The sequence below is a fragment of the Bos indicus genome, chromosome 4 (assembly GCF_029378745.1).
Source record: "Bos indicus isolate NIAB-ARS_2022 breed Sahiwal x Tharparkar chromosome 4, NIAB-ARS_B.indTharparkar_mat_pri_1.0, whole genome shotgun sequence".
Lineage (NCBI taxonomy): Eukaryota > Metazoa > Chordata > Mammalia > Artiodactyla > Bovidae > Bos > Bos indicus.
Window position 1 is genome coordinate 94588442 of NC_091763.1, and position 24941 is coordinate 94613382.

The 24941-nt window shown below is 43.2% G+C and overlaps 1 protein-coding gene across 3 annotated transcripts; it reads left to right on the top strand.

Annotated features, from left to right (window-relative positions):
• The first annotated feature begins 7224 nt into the window (after positions 1-7224).
• MEST (mesoderm specific transcript) lies at positions 7225-24624 on the top strand. 3 transcript variants are annotated; one of them, XM_070788175.1, is made up of 13 exons: positions 7225-7349; positions 15957-16111; positions 17911-17990; positions 18399-18476; positions 18600-18736; positions 18869-18927; positions 20021-20061; positions 20577-20647; positions 20897-20998; positions 22323-22399; positions 23233-23296; positions 23468-23530; positions 24181-24624. In XM_070788175.1, the coding sequence occupies exons 2-13, from the start codon at positions 15958-15960 to the stop codon at positions 24296-24298; spliced, it is 1044 nt and encodes a 347-aa protein (XP_070644276.1). In that variant the 5' UTR covers positions 7225-7349; position 15957; the 3' UTR covers positions 24299-24624. The 3 variants fall into 3 exon arrangements, with proteins under 3 accessions (XP_070644276.1, XP_070644275.1, XP_019814653.1); XM_070788174.1 differs by lacking the exon at positions 7225-7349 and adding an exon at positions 12518-12769; XM_019959094.2 differs by lacking the exons at positions 7225-7349; positions 23468-23530 and adding an exon at positions 12518-12769.
• The last annotated feature ends 317 nt before the right edge of the window (positions 24625-24941 follow it).

Below are 24941 nucleotides of genomic sequence, written 5' to 3' on the forward strand. Positions count from 1 at the left end.
GAAGTCACCTATGCTTGGAGTTTTCTCTTTTGGGAGGTTTTTAACCATGAGTCCAATGTAATTGGTAAATATAGAGATATTGTGTTTGTTTCTTTTTTCTTGAATGATCTTCATAGTTTGCATTTTTCAAGGAATTTGTCTTTCATTGAAATTAAGTTTATTGGCCTAAAGTTGTCCATAATATTCTGTTTTCATCCTTTTAATATGTGAAGATCTTTATTCTCTTTTCATTTATTTCTGACACCATTAAGTCTTTTTTCTTTTCCCTGATTCATCTGGTTTCTATTAATTTGATTTTTTCAAAGAATTAGCTTTTTTTTTTTTTTTAAATTTTCTCAACTGTTTTTCTATTTTCAGTTTCACTGATTCTGCTCTTTATCATTTCTTCCTTCTATTTACTTGGGTTTATTTTGCTCTTCTTTTTACAGCTTCTTAAGGTAGAAGATTAAGTTTTTGATCTGAAACAGTTCTTATTAAAAACAATTGACCCTCCTTATCTGCAGGATGGCCAGTTGGTTGAATGAGATGATGAGGAATCCAGGGATAAGGAGGGCCAACTGTACTGCAGTCATGTTATAGAAGGACTTGGCATTCTTGTATTTTGGTGTGGTGGTGGTCCTGGAACCAATTCCTCCCCTCAGATACCAAGGGGCTATTGTATTCCTTGCTATAAATTTTATTCTTAGCAAAGCTTTAGCTGTATCCCACAAATTTTGATATATTGTGTTTTTATTTCCATTCAGTTAAAATGTTTAATAGTTTCGCTTGTGATTTGTATTAGACCCACGGATTATTATTTAGAAGTCTACTGTTTAATTTCCAAATACTTGAGGAGTTCCATATATTTTTCTGTTGCTGATTTATCATTTAATTCTACTGTGGTTAGAGAACATGTTCATTTGAATTCAGCCCTTTTAAATTTATTGAGATCTATCCAATATGGTCCAGAATATGATCTATCTTTAGTATGATCTATCTTGGTGAATAGTTCATGTTCAGTTGAAAATACTGTGTGTTTTACTTTTGTTGTATGTTTTCTTTAAACAGCAATTAGTTCTAGTTGGTTGATAGTGTTGTTCAAGTGTTTTGTATTTTGATTTTCTATTTCCTCTATAAATTTTTGAGAGGAGTATAAAAATCCCTAGTTATAATTGTGGATTTGTCTATTTCTTCTCTAATTCAGAGAACTATAATTATCATTATAAAATTATAATCAGTTTTTGCTTATTTTGAAGCTCTATTACCATATGTATACACATATAGGATTTTGGGGGAGGGTAAATTAATTCCCATTTCACTGTGAAATCCTTCTTTATCTATGGGAATGTTCCTTGTTACAAAATCTTTTTATCTTTTTTTGATATTGTAAGCCACTTCAGCTTTTTAAACTAATGTTTTATTTTATACTCATCTTTTCTTCCTTTTATTTTTCAATAATGACTTTATTGAGATATACTTTATATAACATATTCACTTATTTAAAATATAAGTGGTTTTATTATATAATTGTATAACTATTACTACTACTAATTTGATACTCACCACTTCCATCCCCAAAGTCCCTGTAACTATTAGCAATGACTCCCTTCCCCGCTTCCTATCCCAGCCCTAGGCAGCCACTAATCTACTTTAGGTCTCTATAGATTTGCCTAGTCTTGACATTTTGTAGAAATAGAACCATATAATATGTGGTCTTTTGTGTCTGACTTCTTTTAGTTAGCATGTTTTCAAGGTTCATCGATGGTATACCATGTATGAGTACTTCAGTCCCTTTTGTTGACAAATAATATTCTATTATATGCATATGCCACATTTTATGTATCCATGCTTCAGCTGATGATCATTTGGGATACTTGTGTGAACTCAGTGGATTTGCACTGAAGTACCTGAATGTCTATGACAGGCATAATGCTGTGGGACAGAGACAGTGGGAATGGGGGTAGCGTGAATCATAGATGGAATGTACCCCCTCTTATGGTTGTAAAACCTCTGGTTCCTCTCTCTCTCTTTCAACGAGCCAGGCAAAAAAAAAAAAAAAAGAGTAATCCACGAATTGGACTTTATTTGTGACCCAATCTCCCCAATTTAGCACCATGCTGCATTCCCCACTGTTCAGACTACAGAAGAGAAAGTCCGTGAAATACCAGCCTAAATTCAACGAAATCTTTTCAAATAAGTAATTTCATTCAACTGAAGAATTTCCAGCAGATCAAAGAGCAAAGTATGGTGTCCAGGACTCTCATACCAGCTGCTATTAGCAGCTGCCAAAAACAAGGGAACGTTTCATTTGGAAGTTTTCCTTGTTCTTATTTTAAGGTAAAGCTTTACTCTTATTTTCAGACTATTAGGGTTTCTAATATTATGTTAACTGTGGAAGCCACGAGCCTACAAGGTAGATAGAGGCCAGGACAGTACATTCTGGTAGACTCTGTACAGGCACATCCAAGGTTCATTTCTGCTGTATCTTTGGTGCTAAAGACTCCCACCTTCTGTCCCATTGGTGCCAACATGGTGGAGGAAAAGAAATTAACTCACAGGTACAGGAGCATGAGGCTCTCCAGGAGCGCTAAGAACAGAGTTGGATTCCTGCAGAGCACAACAGGGCCATGCCCAGCGGCCCATGTGATAAACCACAGGCTGCAATTTTTCATGACAGGAAAGAAGGAGGAAACAAAGCCTGTACATTCCTTTAACTGCACTGGCTGATAAGGGATTTTAAAAGGAGTTTCAAATCTGGGTTTCACAATTCGTCCTTGCTGTTACCGCCTGGTTCAGACTCTGCTTGTTTCTTATCTTGACTGTAGCAATAGCTTCCATATCAGTGTCTCATCTTTCAGGATCCTTATTTTCCTCTAGTCCTTCTTTTCTCTGACATGGAAACATGTCAGTCTCCACTCCACCCTCCCTTAAGTCATAAATGTCATGTTTGCTTATAGAATAGAAGTGGAAAGTAAATACTAAAAGCATGCCTCCAGCTACCCACAAAGGGCCTGCATCTATCCTCACTTGCATTTAGGGGCCAGGTCAAGTAACAACTGGGGGAACTGAAGGGTGTAAGACTAGAGAGTAAAGAGGACTTTATGAGAGCCCTTTCCCACAGGCATTCACATTCAAATTTAAAACAAAACAAAATAAAAAACAATAAATAAATCTCCCTGTAGACCAAATTTGTACCTAAGCTGCCACTTTGCCAAATCTGGATCTTTCCAGGGATTTCTAATACGTATATAAATATATTGATATTGTAAATTTAAAAATATTTAGTTATATTGTACACATGTGTTTTTATGCAAGTAGGATTATAATACATGCACTGTTTTGAACCTTGAACCTTGCTTTTTCATGCAAACTGAAAAACTTTACGTTTTTCAGCCTCATAGTCAGCACCTTATAGATGGCTACTTAGATTGTTTTCAGTTAAAAAGATTATTTTTCCAAATAATGCAGCATTGTTCATCCTTGGACACATGTCAGGGAGTATACACATAGAATAAATTTGGCAAAGTGGAATTGCCGGATCGATTTTAATAGCTATTGCCAAAATGCCCTCCAAAAAAGTTGTATCTATTCAATTCTACCAACAGTGTTCCTCTGTTTCATGTTTAACTTCTTTTTTCCTGTATGTATCTCATTAGTTATTCCCATCAGAATAGCTGCTCTCATTTCACTGGTCCAGAGTGAACTACCCACAGAAAGTTTCTTTACTCTGTTTATTGAAGAACGGGAGGAACATAAATATGTTTTGCCTACATATAAAGTTAATGGTCTGTGGTAAAGAATGTAGACTTTTAAGCAGCCTTCCATGTCATTTGGCTTGGGAAACACTGAGTTAGTGTACTAAACACTTGGCATGGGTTTGGCGGAAAAAGGTGGGCCTTCTTGGGCAGGGCCTGCCAAGCTGGATGATGGCCTCAGTCCTTCCTTCCTGCTCACTGCACACAGCACTAAGTCTGTGCCCATCTGTTTCTCCTCTGGTAGGGAAGGGCTGGAGCCTGGGGATGGGAATGTGCTTGCCTTTCCTGGGAAGTGTGTTTTCCTCTTCCCAGGACCTCCTGGAGTTCTGATTATCCCAACTGGATTTGTGGGTGGGGCTGGGGCTTCTCTGGAGTACTGGGTCACCCCATCGCATGCTTCAGTCTCATCTTCTCCCCTCCGCCATACTCTCATGTCATCTGGGTGAAAGTCTTGCTCTTTTGCCAGGTGGCCAAGACCCCAGAGTAAGGAAACGTTAAACTTTAGAGGTTCTAAGAAACAGAGGTTTCAGTAGTAAAAGATCTATCAACAGATAAAATGATTCTGCAGAAGTTAGGTGGTGTTGCTCTGGTTCTAGCAACTAGCTCCCTGCTGGGTGCCATCTTGTTCCCTGCCCCCACTTCCTAATTCCTGGCTGATCCTCAGGCCCCTCCTCCTCTGGGAACTCCCACAGAGCTTTGTTCACAGCTATATTAGTCACTCATCAGCTTATGTATTTGTCTTTACCACTGAATTGGGAACTATTGAAGTTCTTAACAATAGCATGTCCTCTGTGCTAGAAACTCTTCTCTTCAAACATATTAACTTATTAAGACATCATACATCCCTCACGGTATGTTGGTATCCCCATTGCTGGTAAGTTTTTGAACATTGTATGATGACTTGTTCAATTTAGCTTTCTCTCTCTACTCTTATCCAGAAGGAGTTTTGAAAAAAAAAAGTCTACTTATTAATGGTTTACAATCAACAGCCCCTTAGCCAAAAAAAAAAAAAACACACACACAACATTCATATAATAAGAATAAATTATACAGAACAATAGCAGAATTGTTTCCTTATTTAGTCTGTTGGTGCTGCTAAGTCGCTTCAGTCGTGTCCGACTCTGTGTGACCCCATAGAAGGCAGCCAACCAGGCTCCTCCGTTCCTGGGATTCTCCAGGCAAGAATACTGGAGTGGGTTGCCATTTCCTTCTCCAATGCATGCATGCTTGCTAAGTCACTTCAGTTGTATCCGTACTCTCTGCGACCCCATGGACAGCAGCCCACCAGACTCCTCTGTCCACAGGATTCTCCGGGCAAGAATACTAGAGTGGGTTGCCACTTCCTTCTCCAACAGCTGCTAAGTTGCTTCAGTCGTGTCCGACTCTGTGCGACCCCACAGACGGCAACCCACCAGGCTCCCCCGTCCCTGGGATTCTCAAGGCAAGAACACTGGAGTGGGTTGCCATTTCCTTCTCCAGACATCAAGGCTATTTATTTGGCCTTCTATAGCATCAGTTTAAATTAGAACACTCTTATTTCCATCTACTAGACTAGGACAGCTGTGTGTTTTTCCTTTAAAAAATTCTGTAAGCATTAATACTTTTAAAAGGTGATCTGTGATTTTTCAAATATCATTTTAATTCTACAAAACTTTTTGATGAATAGATAAACAGGAGCAGACATATCTGGGTTCAAATCCTGGCTCCACAACTTACTAGCTTTGCAACCTTGGGCAAGCACCTTCTTCTTTCAAAGCCTCAATTTTCTCATTCATAAAATTAGGATAATAATAGTCCCTTGACAGCATTATCATCAGAATTAAATAATATAATGTACATAAAGAGTTTAGCATAAGAGTTTGGCACATAGTGATCAACAAATGTTTGTACAAGGGGCAGAGATAGCACTGAGGGAGTAATATATCTATAGGAAGCTTGTGGGGAAGGCTTGTAAGAGGTTGTGACACCAAAGTTGAATTTTAAGGAATGAACTTTTTAGATAGACAAAGTGGGGAATAAAGTATTTGGGGACAGAACATGTGTAAAGGCATGGAGAATAGAAACCACACTGTTTTGTGTGGTTCCCACACAGGGAAGAACTACAATTAGCAACATTTGGTCAGATTATGAAATTTGGGGAGGTAGGTGAGGTAGGGGTGTAAGAGAGAAGATACTAGAGTAAAGGAAAGACCAGATTTTTGAAGTGTTTTCCATGACCAGTGACAGAGCTTGAATTTAGCATTGGAAATAGGAGTTAGTAAAGAGTTTCCAGATGAAGGGAGATGTGATCTGATTTGCATTTTAGAAAGGCCACTTTTGGCAGGTGTGTGAATACTGGATTAGAAAGGTGTGATTGTGGAGACCTGGAAAACCAATTAGGAGGCAGTAGTCCAGGTGAGAGATAATGAAGCCTGAACAAGGGAACTGTTTGTTGCAAATAGAGGGAAGCAAGATGAATTCAAGATACTTTGGAGGTAAGTTGAAGAGAAGGGGGAAGGAAGAAGGAGGAAGCAGGGAACTTGCTCGGATTTGTACCCAAGGCTGCTTGCCTTTTAGTCCCATTCCATCAGGCGACAGGTATTGGAGGAGATTGGAGTGGCTAATGATGCCATTAACAGTGATAGAGAATACAGAAGGTAACACAGGTTCTGGGGAAGGGGGAGGAATCAGTTTGTAGTGTGGGAAGGAGAAGATACATAAAGGGTAAGGAATTTCACTTAGCCCTTGTGGATTATAAGACGTAAGTGGGCCTCTTCATTTATGTGAAGAGGAACAGAAGGCAGTCAAATATATGGATCTAGAGTTTGGGATAGAGGGAAGGGCCGGAGACGTAGATTTGGGAGTCTAATGGCACCCCACTCCAGTACTCTTGCCTGGAAAATCCCATGGACGGAGGAGCCTGGTAGGCTGCAGTCCATGGGGTCGCTAAGAGTCAGACACGACTGAGCGACTTCACTTTCATTTTTCACTTTCCTGCATTGGAGAAGGAAATGGCAATCCACTCCAGTGTTCTTGCCTGGAGAATCCCAGGGACGGGGGAGCCTGGTGGGCTGCCGTCTATGGGGTCGCACAGAGTCGGACACGACTGAAGCGAGTTAGCAGCAGCAGCAGCAGGATAACTATGAAGATAGGGAAATAGTTGAGATATGGAAGGCTCACCAAAGATCTCGGTTAATAACTAATCAAAGTATCACTTCTTGGCCTTCAGTTTTATCACATAAAAGTACGCAAATTGGGCCCTGTAAAAGTTTATTCGTTTATTCAGCCTCTTCTTGTTCGAGGCACAGCCTGCCATTTCATACCCTTCTCAACAGGTGGCGCTGACGCCCGACAGGTAGCAGCACAGGTTGGCTCGGGGGCGATGGGCATGAGCTCGGAGGTGGCGACGCTCTAGCCCTGAGCCGGGTATTCGGTGGCTTGGCTGGGTCTTCCTTGGGACCGGGGTCAGACTGAGGAGTGCTCACCACGGGAGGCGCATGCGCAATCTGGTCCCCCAACCATGGAGTCTTGTAGCCCAAGTCTTAACTAAATCAGCTAGGAGACGGGCAGGGAAGAAATGTCCCGCCACCTTTACCCTCCCAGCCCACCCGATGAGTGGGAATGAGCACACTCGGGGTAAGTGACTAGTGTGCGTGGACCACACCAACCCTGGGGCCAAGCTGTGAGTGATAGTGGCCCGGGAGGCCGTGAGGCCGGCTGAGGCGTGCCGGACTACGCTGGGGTTGGTGGGTGGCCGCACGAGGTGTGAGCACCACTCGAGGGCCACGTGGGCGAGGTCCTCCTCAGTCATCGTATCGTAGAACCTCAGGGTCGGACGAGAACACAAAAGTCCACTAACCCTCGTCCGAATCTCAGCCTGCTTAACCACCCCTTCAGGAAATCGGGTCTCGAGTTGCCGGGAAGCTGCGTCTTCCCGCTGTGGGACATCCTGGGTGGTTGGGAAGGTCCAGCCACACGGGTCTGGACGAATGTCGGGGCTGGGGGGATACGGGGGGCGCACCCGCGCGGCGCTGGGTGGGTGGCTCTCTCTGGGAGTTGGAGCAGCCGAGAGCGGGGTGCGCAGGTTCATGACAAAGCGCTGCGGTAGTAGCGGGGGTGGGGGCACTGGAGGGACTGGTGGAGGAGGACAGCTGAAGGTGTGAGGTGTTGATAGCAATCGAGGAAAAGCAAAACACCTGCTTCTGGTTTGACTCATCCAGGCTGGAGGAATAATCTAATGTGGAATGTAGTTTTAAAAAAAAAAAGCGAGTTCTGTGCTGTAGCCCTTTCTTCCCCAGGCAGCTAGAAAATCGCTTGTCTGACTGGGAAAAAAAAAAACACAAAAAACAAAAAAAAAACACAACTGTTTTCCTTAGAGGACTGTGATGAGCATCAGATGAGATAATATACATGAAAGTGTAAAGAACTATAAAAATGCAAGATAGGATTCATATCGAATTCTTAAACTCATTTATCTCTGTGTGCAAGATGTATTCCAGGTGTGGAACAGCAAAACAGGACCGAATGTGGGATTATGGGATGTGTCCAGTAATGCACAGGGTGTGTAAAGATACTTTAGGGGTGCTCAGTATTACTGTAATCTGTCTCTTAGGTTTATCTTATCTGGTTAATGGGTTATTCAGCTCCCTTGCTTCTCCCCAAAAATGAGCCTGAAGAGGAAAGGAAGACACCAGTGGCTTTTTGGATATATGGGTTAAATTGAATTGAGAGGGAGGTTGACATGACTGTATGGATAATTTCTTCAATTTGTCTTGCCCCCAGCTTGAAGCATCATGTTGTACAAAGTGCTCTGGGCTGAGGAACACCCAGGAAAGATCTTGTTGTGGATCTGACCCATCAGGGAGGGGGTCACCCTGGCCAAGTTCCAGCACCTCTCTGAGCCTTAGTTTCTATCAGATGGGACAAGACCTTAAAGGTCATTCATGCATTCATCCAGAACTTGCATACCTGCCACAGGACTGCCCAGCCCCTAGAGATGGCAAACTTGTCACGTCTCCACATGGCTGAGATACCCAGTCTCTCTAGACAACCCTGACTATTGGAAAATTCTTTATGTTGAATCGACATCTGTTTCTCTACAATTTGCACTCATTGGAGCCATACAGAATAAAACGTCTAAACATCTAATGCTGCTTCCACAAATATTTGAGCACTGCTAACACATTTCCTTCTTCCACTCATTCCACAAGGCTTCTTTTCTTCCAACTAAATATGCCCGGTTATTTTAAACAGGGAGGCAGTGTGGGGTAGTGGAAAGAACGCCAGCTTTGGAGCCAGAACGCATCTGTGTTCAGTTCACAGTCCTTTACATACTAACAGTGCTCTGAGCTGCTGTATCTTTCTCTGAAAAATGTAGATGAAAATACTTATCTAGCGATTTATTATGAGAATTAGGGATAAACTGAGTAAGGATTCATGCTATAGTAGGAGTTTAAAATATGACAGCTTTTATACCTTCAGTGACATAATTTGCAATGCATTTTAGTCTTCTCTGAACAAATTCCTGTTTATGTGTCTCTTAATAATATCTGGTCTGTAGAACAAAATAAAACACTTTCCTTGAGGTCTAACTAGCAAATAAAGCAGGATTAGCTTATTCTGGGTGCTTCTCTAATTACAGTCTACAGTCTGCTATGGGTTTTTTGGAGACATATCACAGACTCACTGTCAACTAAAATCATGAGTCTCTTTATGTGCTGCTGTTCAACCCGGTTTCCCCCATCTTGAACTTCTTTATTTGAATCGATAATTTTGGCTCTTGAAAGTGGCAGTCTCAGTTCTGTCCTGTTGTCTCCATAAATATCTTAGTGTTTGTCATTGTAATGACAAACTAGGGTCTCAAACTGGGGTTCAAAAGATATTCAAATCAGCCCTGCTGATCTTGCACTGCTGTTGCACATCAGCAGGCTAATAAATGTCAAACTTTCTACCCTCATCCTTGCACAAATCTGAGGTCTTACTATGTGAGACTGTCTGAGAATTGGAATGTGACAAGAATGTATGATAAGCTGTGGGTTGAGGGAATGCTGCTATCTGTGATCTCGGTCAAGTGTGGTATTTGTGTCTAAGAGCTGAAAGAGTGCACTGAGAGCCAGCCAGAGGCAGGCTTTGGATTTATGTACGGTTACATGTTTTCTCAGGCACTTAAAATGTTTTATACTTTGGGCCAGATTCTCCCCTGGTGGAGGAAGCTTCTCTCTGTAAGTCGAGCACAGTTAGAAAACTCATTAACTGTTTGGCTCCTGGGGCATTCTCTAGCATTTTCTCCTGGCTTTAGCCAAGCTGATCTCTCCTGGTATCCTCTTCATTTTTCAGACTCCTTGCCTGTGTGCTGGGAGGTTCTTCCAAACAGGAATGCTTCCTTCAGCTAAACGAGTTAGAGATTTGAAGTCCTTTGCAACTTACTTCTAGGAACGTTTTCCTAGCCCTGTGTCCGGGAGGGTTTGTGGAGAGCATTAGAATTTCACTTGTCTTTAAGCACTTCCCTTGTCCCCACCCCTCCCCCACCCCAGCGGTCTCCCCTCCTGTCTGCCCACTTGTTCCATGTGGGTGGACATGTTCCTTGGCTTTCAGAATAAGATCCTTTGTGAGCACACAGTCCATTAAATACAAAATTTCCTTCATCTTGGATGCTGGTGCTTCTGGTGTGGTGAGAATAAAAGTAGGGAATTGCTTGTAGGACTCATAGGTTCCATTGACAATGACTATGAGAAACTATAATGCCGTTTGTTTTATATTGTTCTCTTAGTTAAAATAGGAAAGTCTTTATTTTGTTGAAAGGACTGATTTAAATTTTGCTCAGTAATTAATTCCGTCCTTAAAAGGTGGCGGTTCGTTAAAACAGGTAATCCTCTGCTTGTTAAGGGGAGTAATTGAAATTTCATTAAGTAACCAATTAAGGCCGTAAAGGGTTTAAATCCAGCGGTGGCTCCTCATATTCTTTAAGACAAATTGTAAACTCCTTAAGATGAAATACTCCTTCTAGCCTAATTTTTTGCCTCTCATCTCCGTAGCCCAAAGGGTTTGCAATTTTCCCCAAAGGTCATGCGGTCCTGCACCTCCGGTGCTTCTCGAATGCCGTCCCCTCTGGTTAGAATGCCCTTTGTCTCTGGTAAATGTCTATTCATCATTCGAAACAACCCTTTCCCCCTTCTCCTTAATTACTTCCTCCCCTGTGCGCCCTCAAATTCTTGCACTTATTCATGCAGTATTTATTAGGGGCCTGCTTTGTGGCCAGTGCCTTGGCGGGCTCTTGGGGATACAAAAGGTGAATAATACTTGGGCTCGGCCTTTGAGGGGCTTGTGTGTTGAGGGGAGGGGACCAACCTGTCACAAAACGTTGCCAGGAAATTAAAGGGAAATTTTAAGCCGTTGTCAGTTCTTGGGTGTCATCCCTACCAGATGGTCAGCATCTCGCTTTGGCGGGGGTGGGAGTGGGGTGGGGGGGAGCGGTTCCCGGGGCCATTTCTCCTTGGCCTTTGCACCGTTAGCTCTTAGCGTTCTGGAGGTGCTCCGTTAGCACTGTTTCAGGAACCTCTGAGGCGACATCAGTAGAGGTGAACCCTAGACCGCGCCGCACGTTTTTGGTGACAACGTTCACAGACAGCGGTTTCACCTGTGTCCAACTGGCACCCCTCAGCTCCCTGGCACCCTGTGAGGCGCCCGGTGGCCTCAGCTGGCCGAGCCTTTCAAGCCCGGGATGTCGGGACTCTGGCTCGCCCGCGCTCTGGGCAGCGGAGCGGCCGCGGTGGGCGCGAGTGGAAGGGAGGCCTGCAGCGCCCCCTCTGGAGGGAGCCGGCAGCGCAGCCCGCACGTTTGTCAGGATTTCCATTTACAGCCAAAAAACGGAACACACACTCTGATTCTCTACACTTTTCTCTTCAAAGGTACTTGATAAATGCCTTTTAAAGGATTGTGGATGAAGGGGGAAAAAACCCTTCCCTCTTTTCGGTACCATTGGGGCCCTCACATTGTGATTCAGTCTTACACAAATAAAGGGCGCTTTAGTCTCATGTCCTGTGCCTATCACCCCTCCTGGCTCGGGTCGGGTCGGTGCTGGGAGTGGGTACCGCGGGAGGGCTGCGGCAGGGCTCGGGCGTGCGGACCACGTAGCGCTGCCGCAGAGGACAAGCCCGCGGCCATGGCCGCGCGCGAAAAAGAGCCTTGCTTTTCCGCAAGTTTTGCCATCCCACCCACCCCTTTTTCTTTTGCTTCTGAGCGGCCGTCCCATGAATCCGCCGAATAGCTCAGAGGTAGGCCCAGCTCAGCTTAAATCCCTGCAGTTAGGGACCTAGGAGGTGCTGGGAGTTTACGGACCGCTGCTTTGCCGCGGGCGCTTGTGCCGTGCCCCCCTGCCTCCGCGAGGATCGCCAGGCAAAAGCAGCAGCCCACAACCCTGGGTCTTACTGCATTTGAGGTGGAGCGGCCACCTTTGGGGCTTTGGGGGGGGCTTATGGGTGGTCTGGGGGTGGTGTTGGGGGGGTCTCAGGAATTTGTGGTCTCTACCTCCATTGTTAATTCGCCGGAGGAGGGTTTTTGTTTGTAGAACCTGTGGTTCAGGGTAGGGGGCCGTGAAGGAGCAGTGGGGTGCTGGTGGGGTCAACACCCCTGAAAGTGCCCCCCCCCCCGCCCCCCGGAGCTGCACTAGGAGGGGCGCCAGCAGCAGGGCTGCGAGGAGGGGAGGTGGCTTCAGCGGGAGGGGCACTGCGGCGCGGTGGGCGGGCCAGGGGCGGGGCGCGGGTGGGCTCTAAAAGTCGGTGCCCACTCGCTCGGCGCTGCCGCGGCCACGAGCACCTCCTGGTGCATCCCGGCGGGTGGCGCCTCCTCTGCGGCAACCGCGCCTTCGCGCATTGCCGCAGCGCCCACCCCGGTGGCCGCCTGCCGCGGCCGCGCCGCCCTCCTGGGCCGTGGGCTGCGCCCTGCTGCCGGCCAGCCCTGCACGGCTGCGGGCGCTGCAGCGCGCCCTTTGCTCTGGGCCGGCGTGCAGGCGGCATGGGCTAAGACACCACCATGGTGCGCCGAGATCGTCTCCGCAGGTGGGTGCGTGGCGGGCGCCAGGGGTGGGGTGGCGGTGGCAATGTGTGCCTGGCTTGGAGCCTCTGTCCCCAAATAGGGTGCGGGCTAGCAGGTAAGACGTTGCCGGTCGGAGCTGGGGCTACCGGACCGGCACTCGTGCACTGGAGGGGAAAATCTCGGGAGGTCGGGGGGGGGGGGGGGGGGGCATGTGTTCTTGTCCCCTGAGCCCGCTCTACCTGCTTGGGAGGAGATGTCTCGCCCGAATGCTGTAGAATGTTCAAAAGAATGCTGGAGTGTCCTAAATTAGGATTTCTAGACCCCGGTATCGCTCTGATGCAATTTAGAATTTCTGGACCCTGGGCGTCGCCCTGTGCGATTTAGGGTTTCTAGACCCTGGTATGCCCTAGGGTTAAGATTTTTAGACCCTGGTACTACTCTGATGTAATTTAGAATGTTTAGACCTCAGTATCACCCTGACATGATTGAGAATTTTTAGACCCCGGCATCGCCATGGTGCGATAGAAGATTTTTAGATCCTCTCGTCACCCCTGCACAAACGACGATTTTTAGACCCCAATACCGTCTTGGTATAATTGAGTGTTTCTAGACCTGGGTTTCACTTGACGCGACTTAAGATGTTTAGACTCTGGCATCACCTTGGCGCGATGTAGGGTTTCTAGACCTGGGTTTTGCTTTGGCGTGATTTAGGGTTTGAAGACCCTGCGGTCGTTGTGGCATGAGTTACCGCATAGGTGTGACTAGAACTGGCAGTGTGTTATCACCAAGGCGTAAGTATTTTTTAGATTTAAGTAACAGGAAGCCAAGTGAGAGTGATGTGACCAAACTGTCATAATATTACACATGAATTATTTGCACTGGTTTACAAAGTATTGGGCTTCCCAAATGGCGCAGTGGTAAAGAATCCTCCATTTGATGCAGGAGACGCAAGAGACGCAGGTTCCATCCTTGGGTTGGGAAGATCCCCTGGAGAAGGAAAGATCCCCACTCCAGTGTTCTTGCTTGAAAAATCCCATGAACAGAGGAGACTGGTGGGCTACAGTCTATGGGGTTACAAAGAGTCGGACACGATTGAGCGTCTTAGCACACACACACACACGCACAAAGTAGCTCATAGTCTCACCTCGATGCTCTAAAGTGGGCAGGTTTGGTGGTATTAAATGTGTGCATTTTTCCTATTTACAAGATAAAGGCTCGTAAATGTTCATTAATTTCTGGAAGGTTTGTTACTGGCATTTGCTGAATTTATATTCTTAATTCTTGGCTCATCAAATAATGGAGATTTTAGTCAAAAAATGTTTAATCCATTTTACCTACTGACTGCCTGACTGCTTTCATACTAACAATCCTAAAATATTGTTAGGGGCATTTTTACTGAAGTAATTAAATTTATGGCTTCGTGAGGGGTTGCCTCTTTGCATTCTTAGAGTAAAAGAGAAGGAAGAGGTGGCGGATGGTGGTGTCCAGAAACAGCGTCTGTTCATTCCTGGGGCTACCACTGCCCCCCCGCCACCACCACTTCAACCCCAGGAATGGAGGGGGGAGCTGCCTCCTGCTCCCCTCCTCTAGTATCCCCTCCCTGACTCTCTGCTGAGTCACTGCAGATACACAGCTGCTGGAACCTGTAAATGAATGAGAAGTATTGGGAGATCAGGAAGGATGAAATGCGCAGGTGAAAATGTATGTCCAGGACAGGTAGCACGGAGAAATGATAACCTAAACCTAATAATACCTTTTGTCACCTCACCTTTTAAGGAGATAATGGGATGCAGCCTATTACTGTTACGGGGTGAATACTGTGATATAATGATCATGTTCAGGGTACTTTTTCTAATCATTTCTTAATCTTTCTACCTTAAAAGAACCAAGTCACTGACTATTTTATGGACATATACTTCGGGGAGGCGGGGGGTGGGGAGACTGCCTTGGTATGCCTTAAAATAGGCAAAGGAGCTGAGGTTCTCTGTGGACATAAAACCACAAGTTATTAAAAAAAAAAAAAAAAGCTCTAAAATAAATATTAGTTTGTTAGGGATTGTGACCAGATTATAGGTAATATGATGGAAGGGTGTGTGTCCAGACAAAGCCATTTCCACCAGGGCTTTCACAATGAATTCCGCTTATTTATAGTTCTGTGTTCTTTGTAATTCTTAGTTTTAGGAGGTATTTCCTTCCATTCTGGCTACTTTTAAGAGAACATCCATTCAACTGATAATTCTTTCTTTGGTGACCCTCAGGAGTTATAAACTAGAAACTGAGGGGACTGTTTCTAATTCCTGTTTAGCACTTGTTATTGTGGATAAACTGACCTGGACCTTCAAAGTCATGGGCATGAAAAAGTTGGGTGTGTAAATCACTGCCCTCCTCCCCAAAACAAAATCAGTTCTCAGATTCTCTGCCTCCTTTTGGGTGTGGGGGGAGATGGGGAGTAAGGAGCATGCTAATAAATAAATAGGGGTGCTTCCTTAAGAGTGCTAAAAAAAGCAGAAATAAAATCTGCTGCTCCACTGCCTTAAGAGATTAGATATTCAGGGTCATGACAAAGCTGCTTATGTTGGAATGTACAAAGCACCTATCTTCTTACTTTCACACTCTTTACCCCTACCAGTTTCTCGGCCCAAATCTATATAGTAGTATCAAACTGGGCTTCACTGGAGTCAGAGGGTTGATAAACACTAGAAAATCAAGAGCAGCTCTCTGCTTAAGGACATGTGATGTCATTACGTATTTTTTTAAATGAGTTAAAAAAATATATATTTAAAACATTTTACTGGGGCGGGGGCCAGTGGGTAGGTTGTAGAGCTTTTAAAGTAAATATGAGGGAAATACCCCCATCCCCCCAGGAATGCCTTGATAAAAGCCAATGTAGTTACTTAAGTAACTTGTCTTCCTTTTACTTTATATAAAAACCTCTACAGCACAAGGGGAGGGGCTGCAGAGTTAAAGTGGGGAGAAGTTGAGGGGGAAAGTTACATATGAAAATAATCTATTTTCCCTTAAAATTAGAACGACGACCAAATACGGCAATGGCCGTAGGAGGCAGAGTACATTTTCTGCCATGGTTGACATGGAGGACAAGGCAGTCACCACACAGCGCAGAAATCCACCCCCTACTTGACCGGTTTGGGGCTTGCAGATCGTGCGCATTGTCACCTGACCGCTCACAACAGGTTTCTGATTTTCCTACAGGATGCGGGAGTGGTGGGTACAGGTGGGGCTGTTGGCGGTGCCCCTGCTTGCGGCCTATCTGCACATCCCGCCCCCGCAGCTTTCCCCCGCTCTTCACTCATGGAAGTCGTCAGGCAAATTTTTCACCTACAAGGGACTGCGCATCTTCTACCAAGGTAAGAACAGGGCTCTTCGGAACACTGCATGTAAAAGGTCCCATGGGTCCCACCGAGGTAGTTATTTTGCATCCATTGGTCTCTGTCGCCCCTCCGCGATGAAGGCAAAAACCCTTTTTTTTCCTGTGCAGTGTTCATTTGGAGGAATGGACTAATTTCTCTCATTACCTTGACAGCAGGGAAGCTCACAGAAAACTGCTGGGAGGGAGAGAGAGTGGTGGAATTGAGATTCCTGTCTGCAGACTGACTTGTTCATTTACTTTGCGGTCTGGTTTGTGTTGATAGACAGTACTGGCTTTTCTCTTGTGAGCGCCCCTAGTGTCAGGTAATATAAACAGCATTCATAGACACAGCTACCAGTGGTTCTGTTCCTCCCCTACCCTGGAGTTTTATTTTTCTATAAAGATTATTTCTTACATGCATAACTGAATGTGATTTAAATATTATACCTTTGTATAAATTAACTTGCTAATAATTATTGTCATTACTGCTACTTATCGACTGCTTATTACCTTATGGTAGACATTGAATTATGTTTTCAACCGTCATTATTTCATTTAATCTTTACAACAGTACTTGGAGGTAGGTGCTGTTCTTCTCATTTTATAGGTAGAGAAAATGAGAAATGAGATCGGAAAAGATTACTTTTGGGCGGGGGTCAAGAGCAATAACGAAAAATGTTTGTCATAAACCGTTTTTCATTATTGCTCCTGACCTCCTCTCATTTGCTGTACTCAATAAAAAGTAAGTATATAATTTTCTTTATGTTGGTCACTTAGATTGTTTCCAGTTTTTCAGTGCTTTAAATAGTTAATGTTGAGGGGAAATCTTCATGTATGTGTTAATTTTTTCCTTATTTTTTTTCAAACAGTACTACTTGTAAATGAAATGATTTATTTGTGTGGATTCTCAAGACTAAGATGTCTAGGCTAAAGTATATAAAATTTTTAATTGCTTTTAACAAATTATTTTTATAAACCTCATTATCAAATTCTCATGCCAATGGTGGTATATGAATCTATCAGTTTTAATCTAATACTATTAGCAAGGCTCCTTACTCTTTAAATGCTTGGCTAATATAAAAGATGTTTATAAATTTAAAAATGTTCATGATTATGTTGATTAACCTTTTTTATAGTTGTTAGAATTTTGCAGTAGTCGAGCATTACGCTTTTAATATTTGACTGAGTCTCCAATGCGGGAAATGATAGTGTTGGGCAAACAGCATAAACTGAGCTCAGTGAGTGGAAAAGAGTTACTATATTTTAGGGAATTTTTGTGAGGCTGTTCATTGGTGCACAGAACTTGTAGTTTGTAAATTGTGAGTGTACTTTTAATAACTGTGAAACTTTACTGTGGAAAAGCAATTTATATAACAATAATACAGAATAAAGGGAGAAATAGGGAAATATTTTAAAAACCTAGGTGAAAGTAAGCAGTCTGCCATCAAGTATTTTCATATAAAGTGAGCTATTTACATTAAAATGAAGTATAGTTGATTTACAATTAGTTTCTGTGTAGAACATTAGTGATTCAGTATTTTTATAGACTATGCTCCACTTAAAGTTTGTATAAAGTATTAGCTGTATTTACAATTTTTAAGTATACTGGATAAAAGGAAATAGTTATCAAATGCCTGTTCTTACCTAAAGCAATAAGCTTGCATTTTAAAAAGAAATGTATTAATGTCATTAATTTGGTGAGTGTTTCTTGACCTTTATACCAGATTACTTAGATTTTTTTTACATCTTCAAAGTTATTTTCTTAGAGTTGGCCTAACTGTTCTCTCTCCTTCCCAGACTCTGTGGGTGTGGTTGGAAGTCCGGAGATTGTCGTGCTTTTACACGGCTTTCCAACATCCAGCTATGATTGGTACAAGGTAATAAAATCAGACTTCTGGGTCCTACTATGCCTTTAAAATCCAAAATCAAGGATTTTCTTGCAACAGCAGAAGGCTTTTACGTATCTGAGTTGCTTAATAAAATAGGATTAAATGTAGAACAGTTTCTCATTTACTGTAAGGGAGTTAAAAAAAAAAAGTCTTTGGCAATCTGGGAGGGATCATTGCCAAGTTAAAAAGTGCTCGAGTTCCTCCATCAATGGAGATTAATTATTAGGAATAAAGCACTTTCCGAGAGGATCATTTGTGGGCCTGTGGTGGTTTCATGAGACTTTCCCTTTATCAAAGGCTGTCTGTTAAGCTGAGATAGGGATGAAACTCCTTTATTCCTGTAGGTTGGAGACGAGGAGAAGGATTAGGACCAAACTATCCCTTTCTCTTTTGTAGATTTGGGAAGGTCTGACCCTCAGGTTTCATCGAGTGATTGCCCTTGATTTCCTAGGCTTTGGCTTCAGTGACAAACCGGTAAGCGGCATCTAGATGGTACAGCGTTGAGGGGTGGGGGTAGGTGAGGATGAAGGGATCGGCCTGGCAGACAGACCTGCAGCCTCAACTTCATCCTGTGTGTCTGGGCTCTCCTTTCTCTAGAGGCCACATCACTATTCCATATTTGAGCAGGCCAGCATCGTGGAGGCACTGCTGCGACATTTGGGGCTCCAGAGCCGCAGGATCAACCTGTTGTCTCACGACTACGGGGACACCGTGGCTCAGGAGCTGCTCTACAGGTCAGTGAGGCGCTGACGTTCCTACAGGTCGCACTCGTCTAAGATGGTAGAAGTACATTCTTTCTGGGCCTTTTCCCTCTTGGGAGTTCATCTTCACTGGCTCAGTTAGCTGTGTTTCCCTCCCATCTCTAGATTCAAGCAGAATCGATCTGGTCGGCTTACAATCAAGAGTCTGTGTCTGTCAAATGGAGGTAATTGCATGGAGGAGGGTGGGAAGCGAGGTGTAGCCTAGAAGGGCCACGTTTAGAAACGGCAGTGACGTCTAAATGGTCGTCTGATGGTACTGCAAACAGACCCACAGAAAGGAGTGGATCTTTACCTCTCCTGTGCCATGACCACTTTTGTAGTCTGAAGAGATTTACTGACCCTTTCTCAGAACAATGTTTTTTAATATAGAAAATAAGATTACAAAGGAAACTGATTATCTTGATATAAGTTAATAAAAAGATGTGTTACCGTAAGATAGGGTATAGTAAGATTTTTAAATGTGTTTAATGCATATTCCAGCAAGATCTCACGGTGGGTCTGGTAACAGCTGTAATTAGAAGCAGTGGGGAGTGCAGATGATGCTTCACCATCTCTGCGACAACTGCAGTGGGTTCTGCAGACTGAAGATGAAGCCACACGTGCTTCCAACACTGTCGTGGTTTGTGTCGGAAACTCTCAATTCACAGCAGTGCCAAGTTTCAGTTGCAAGTTAGAGAACCCTTAATTAGACCTTTTGGAGATGTTTCCTGTTCTTTGCCTGCCATTGAGCCTGGCTTGTAAATCCATGAATATATCCAGGTGTCCCTCAAATACCTTAGACTACCTTAAGGGCAGATGGGGAGAGGAATCTTTTTATCAGTCATGCTCATAGCTTTCTCCCACAGACTCTGGGGGGAAAAAAAAAAGGAAATGGAAAAACTAGGTTTAAGGACCTACACTTCCTAAAAAATCTCTGGTTTCCTTTGCAGCCCCAAACAGTAACAACACTATGCATTCCAAGGAATGGGTGGAATCACTAAGGGGAGCAAGTCTAGTCATTGCCAGTGTGGATGACTGAGACATATTTTTCCCTTTTCTCTGCAGTGGGGAAAGTAATTCCAGTGGGATAGAATCTGACCTGGTAAACACAATGCCCTGGAGAATTAATAAATGACAGTACTAAGTTTTTATTTGTAATTCTGTTTTTGGCAGTAATAGCCACTAAGGTGATTAATAGGGTGACTAGCCTTTGATGATGAGTCTCTGTTTGGCCTAAAATTGTTGGTAAATGACTAACTTAAGTCTCTTCTCCTACAGGTATATTTCCTGAGACTCACCGTCCTCTCCTTCTACAAAAGGTTGGTTACTCCATCGACCAGCTCTTTAATAGTTTTTCAAATTTATACTGATCTCTGTAATGCTGGAACCTTTACAAGGGCCCATACCTGCTGCCACAGGCTGTAGTTAAAAAATCTATTTCTTCCTGAACTTACATGTTAATAAAGTTAATTTTTTCCTTAATAAAGGAAAAGCAAAGCAGTAGAAGTAACCCTATATAAACAAAGCTTTATTTCTGAAATTGAGATCAATAACTATTTTTGGAGAAATACAGCTATCTAAAGACTTAGGATATTAGCATGATGTTTCAACAAAATGGGATCCTAAAATCAAATATATCAGTGTAGAATGTAATCTTAAAGGAAATTAGAAGTAGCTTTGTCATCTATGAGAAAAGAATGTGGGTAAGCAAATCAAGAAACTGAAATCCAGTGGATTTAGTTAAAGTCCTTTTTTAGTTCCTAGTATAAAACTTTATATCCTGGCTAGTTGTCTTCTTTCCTTGGAATCCTGATTTTTACTTTTATACCTATAGCTTCTCAAAGATGGAGGCATGCTGTCACCCATCCTCACACGGTTGATGAACTTCTTCGTATTCTCTCGAGGGTAAGTTATTGTTAAAGATGGACTTACTTCAGCCCAGGAACAGCGTAGTGAAAAGTTGCTGCATTAAAGCTCTGGGCCAGATCTTAGGGCTTGATACTTTAAAGGTGTTGACCACTTGCCAGGCAAGTAGTAGGAGGAATTCATAAAAACCAGTCAAGGGCTGGACATAGGTGACCTGAAGTGCCAATCATACTTGATGTACTGAGCTCTTCTCACACTTAGCCTTTCTGCTTTTTTGGACTTATTCAGTCTCACCCCCGTCTTTGGGCCATACACCCGACCTTCTGAGAGTGAGCTGTGGGACATGTGGGCAGGGATACGCAACAATGATGGGAACTTGGTTATTGACAGGTAAGAAATAACCTTTGTTTTGGTTTCCAGAGACACTTATTTGGGGAAGTAGGGAAAAGATGTGGGATTGTGTTCTGTTCTTTGCTTTCATAACTTCCAAGAAGAGTGCTTATGACGTATGAGGCAAACCAAGAAGTCCTGCTCTGTACTTTCTAAGAAAGAAAGAAATTGAGAATAGTAGCCACTGAGCCTAAGCCATTTGGTACAAAAAGTTTGGGTAAACAACTGCAAATTCCAGTGCTAATTCAGTTTGTAACTGGCTGATTGACTGGTAAATTGTCTTTGGACTTTTTGGCAATAGTAAGTACTTCAAAATGTATAATTCTGAAAGGTGCCTAATTCCTCTCTCAAAGTACAGGTTTCTTACTTTTTTGCATCCTTTCTATAGCAACAGGGACTGAGAAGGGAGGATTCTCTGTCTTGTACAAAGAATTCCCATCCTTTGGTTCAAATGAGAATGTAGCTGCTTTCACAGAGGGACCTTGAGATAGGATATCCGGAACTGCTTGGGATACGGCCTCTTTGCCAGCTGGGTCAGTGTAGCTTCCAGTGTTTTAACTGGTGGCTCTGCTGGAAATTGTGAGGTCAAAGGAGTCATTCCTCCTCCTCACCTCAAACTCACCTGGGATCCTTGAAGATTCATTTTAATATAAAAAAAATTGGAAAACAAAGCCCTCTTTTAAAATTCCCTTGTATTTTCAAGAAAGTTCTACAAGGTGATGTTTTAAGTTCACAAAAACAGTTGCCAGGCACAGTTATTAGAGCACACGAGTTTGAGTTCTGACATCTTACACTGTGGGGAAAGGGCTCCTCCTCCATTTTATCTGTGGATAATGCAGGAGATGAAGCTTTGTGCTCATGAACTTCTTCTACCCTGAGAATTTTAGAAGCAGATGTCAATTTACAGATCTTGTAGTTGAGTCCTCTTAAAGATGAGAAAACTGAGGTGAAAGGTTACTAACAACTTTTGAGTCACAGAGCTAGTTAGTGGTGGAGCCAAAATCAGAACTTTAGACTCAGACTTTAGTCACTTTTAATCCAAAGTAATTTCCAGCCTTCCTAGATCTCAGTCCCTGCTTCATAAACACAGAGAACCATTAATTCTGACATTGATAGTAGGCATGATCACTGCCATAGCTACGTAGTAGTGAACTCCAGAGGTTAAGAGAAATGAGTAAGTTAAGCGGGCCATTCCCAGGAATAGCAAGGTGCTTCTGGATTAAGAAAACATAGATGGTGTTCCTTGTGGTTCCTGTCAGGCCTTTGCATCCACAGAACAATAGAAGTTTCCTGTTTTACTCTTGCTGACTTGTCTGTCCTACAGTCTCTTGCAGTACATCAATCAGAGGAAGAAGTTTAGAAGACGCTGGGTGGGAGCCCTTGCCTCTGTATCTATTCCCAGTGAGTATTTCTGTGTTACTTCCTGGCAGGAAAACTGAGGGACCATGGGCTTAAATAATTGCCAGACCTAGCAAATCAAGATACAAGATACCCAGCTAAATTTGAAAATAAATTTCAGATAAACAACAGATATGTATTTAGGATAAGTATATGCTGTGCAGTATTTGAGACATACTAAAAAAAATTCATTATTTGAAGTTCAGATATAACTGGCCCCCCGTATTTAATCTGGAAACCAGGGACATGTGTTGTAGAGAAGTATATAAAATATTGCGTTCCTATCACAGAAGGCGCTGGTGTCTGTCAGTGCGATTAGACCACTTTCTGTGCTGTGCACTGTCGGTAGTCGCCACGTTCAGTGCTGAACTGCTGGGACGACAGACTGTTTAGATTACTAATCAAGAGGCTTATAGGTGGTTTCTGCTCATTTGTCTTTTCATTCCTATGGACTGAAAAACAGTGCATGGTCTCACATAGAATAATTAGTGTTCAGGATATCATTGGTTGATTTCAAATGTCAAGGGTCAATTACAAGTGAAGAGAGACTTAAAAGAATGACAGTCTCCTGGATTTATAAAATGGAAATGTTGGAAGTGGGGCTTATACCTTTTGGTCCAGGGCAAAGAAGAGAGGAAGAGAATGAATGGGTGTTTATAGGTGAAAAGGTCTCAAATGGACTAATTTTTAGGCTTATTCTCATATGTTCCTTGTAAACTACTTATTGAAAGAAGCTACGTTTTCTATTATTAAAAAATTATTTAAAGAAAAAAATTTTGAGGGGTAATTTTATGGTGTGAGAGCTGTTAATAATTCATTCCTCTCCCTTCTCCTAGTTCATTTTATCTATGGGCCATTGGATCCGGTGAACCCCTATCCTGAGTTTTTGGAGCTGTACAGGTGAGTCTCCCTCAGGGGTCTTTGTTTTCCTGACAGTGGTGAACAGGACTGCCCGTTGAGGGCTGTTGCGCTAGCCTGTCTCTGACTTCACTGGATGAACTGAGGAAATCTTAATTCTCACATAGTGTAAAGATCAAGAAATTCAGTTATACATTCTCTTGGTTTATACAGCCTGTTTTCACTATCATGGTTATCAGTCTACATGTGTCACTCTACATGTTCCACGGTGTACAGGTAAGAAAAAGCTATTGTGTGAACCAAGGAATGGAAGTGGATATATTTTAACTGTTTGCTTTAAGTTTGATTGTAAAGCCACTCATTGGCCTCAGCTGCGGAGACTGTGCGGGAAGAGAGAGCTGTGCAAAAGTGCCTTCTCAGGTTGTTCTGCTCTCTAGGTACTTAGTGGGAAGGTGTCGGAATATGAGTGCTTGATTGACAATGTCACATAAAAATGTTCCATACCTTCACATGGCCTAGTAGAAAGAACCCAGTAGTAAATAGCTTGCATTTAATTTTAAACAGACTGCCCTCTCATCTCCTCAGGGTAAGCAAGGTCTTTTGTCTTCACTCACAGTGAGTTGCTGAGTGGCCACTTACCTAAGGAGCTGGGAGTCATCCTGCTCTGACCCATGTTGCACGTGTGTTGCATTTTCACATTGTGGTCTGTTGGAATATTTAAAAACTAGTCTGTATACATTATAAATGGAATTGGCGTGTTTATCTGCCTAAAGATACAATTCCAAAGTAGAAGGTGAATGAGCTCTTTGTTGGTTCTTTCCAGTGTGGTATGTCCACAGGGGCATTTACTAGGGCTGCCCACTGGCTTACACCCCTCTCCCTCCCTCCAGCCTCAAGTTCACCTCCATGCTGTTCTCTTCCACTAGGAAAACGCTGCCGCGGTCCACAGTGTCGATTCTGGATGACCACATTAGCCACTATCCACAGCTAGAGGATCCCATGGGCTTCTTGAATGCATATATGGGCTTCATCAACTCCTTCTGAGCTGGAAAGAGTAGCTCCCCTGTATTCCCTCCCCTGTTCCCTTATCTGTCGTGTAATCCACTTAGGAAGAAATGCCCAAAAGAGGTCCTGGCCACCAGACACTATTCTCTCACTAAAGTCCACCTGACTCACACTGGTGAACAGCACATAGTAAAAAGCCAGCAGAAGCTGTAAGGTGACCGGATGGTCCACCTCCCATTCCTTTGACATCTGATCAAGTGTATGGACTTGCCTTTGTCTTTGTGTTACACAGGAAATTATGATGGGCACTACCACTCACTGATGCAGAAAGATAGATATTCTTTTGCATAAAAGTCTTTGAAACACTTCTGTGGACTTTTCTGAAGTATTTGGAAATGCTGATTTCTGGCCTGGTTTGGAATTATCTAAAGGTGCTGCCTTCACCTTGCCTCGAATGGCTTTGAGTTCTCTAAGTGGTACAGCTTCAAGTGAGAGTGAGTTTCCCTTGTCATAACTTTGGATTTAGTTTCATTAGCTGCTTCTAGTTGTAGATATTTTGTTAGACTTTGGTTTAAATAATGCAGTATTCTAAGTATACTTCAAGACTATGATTTCCCTACACTTATTATATATATAAAGATACTAAACCAGCAGATACTCTAGCAGACCTTAAACATTTCAT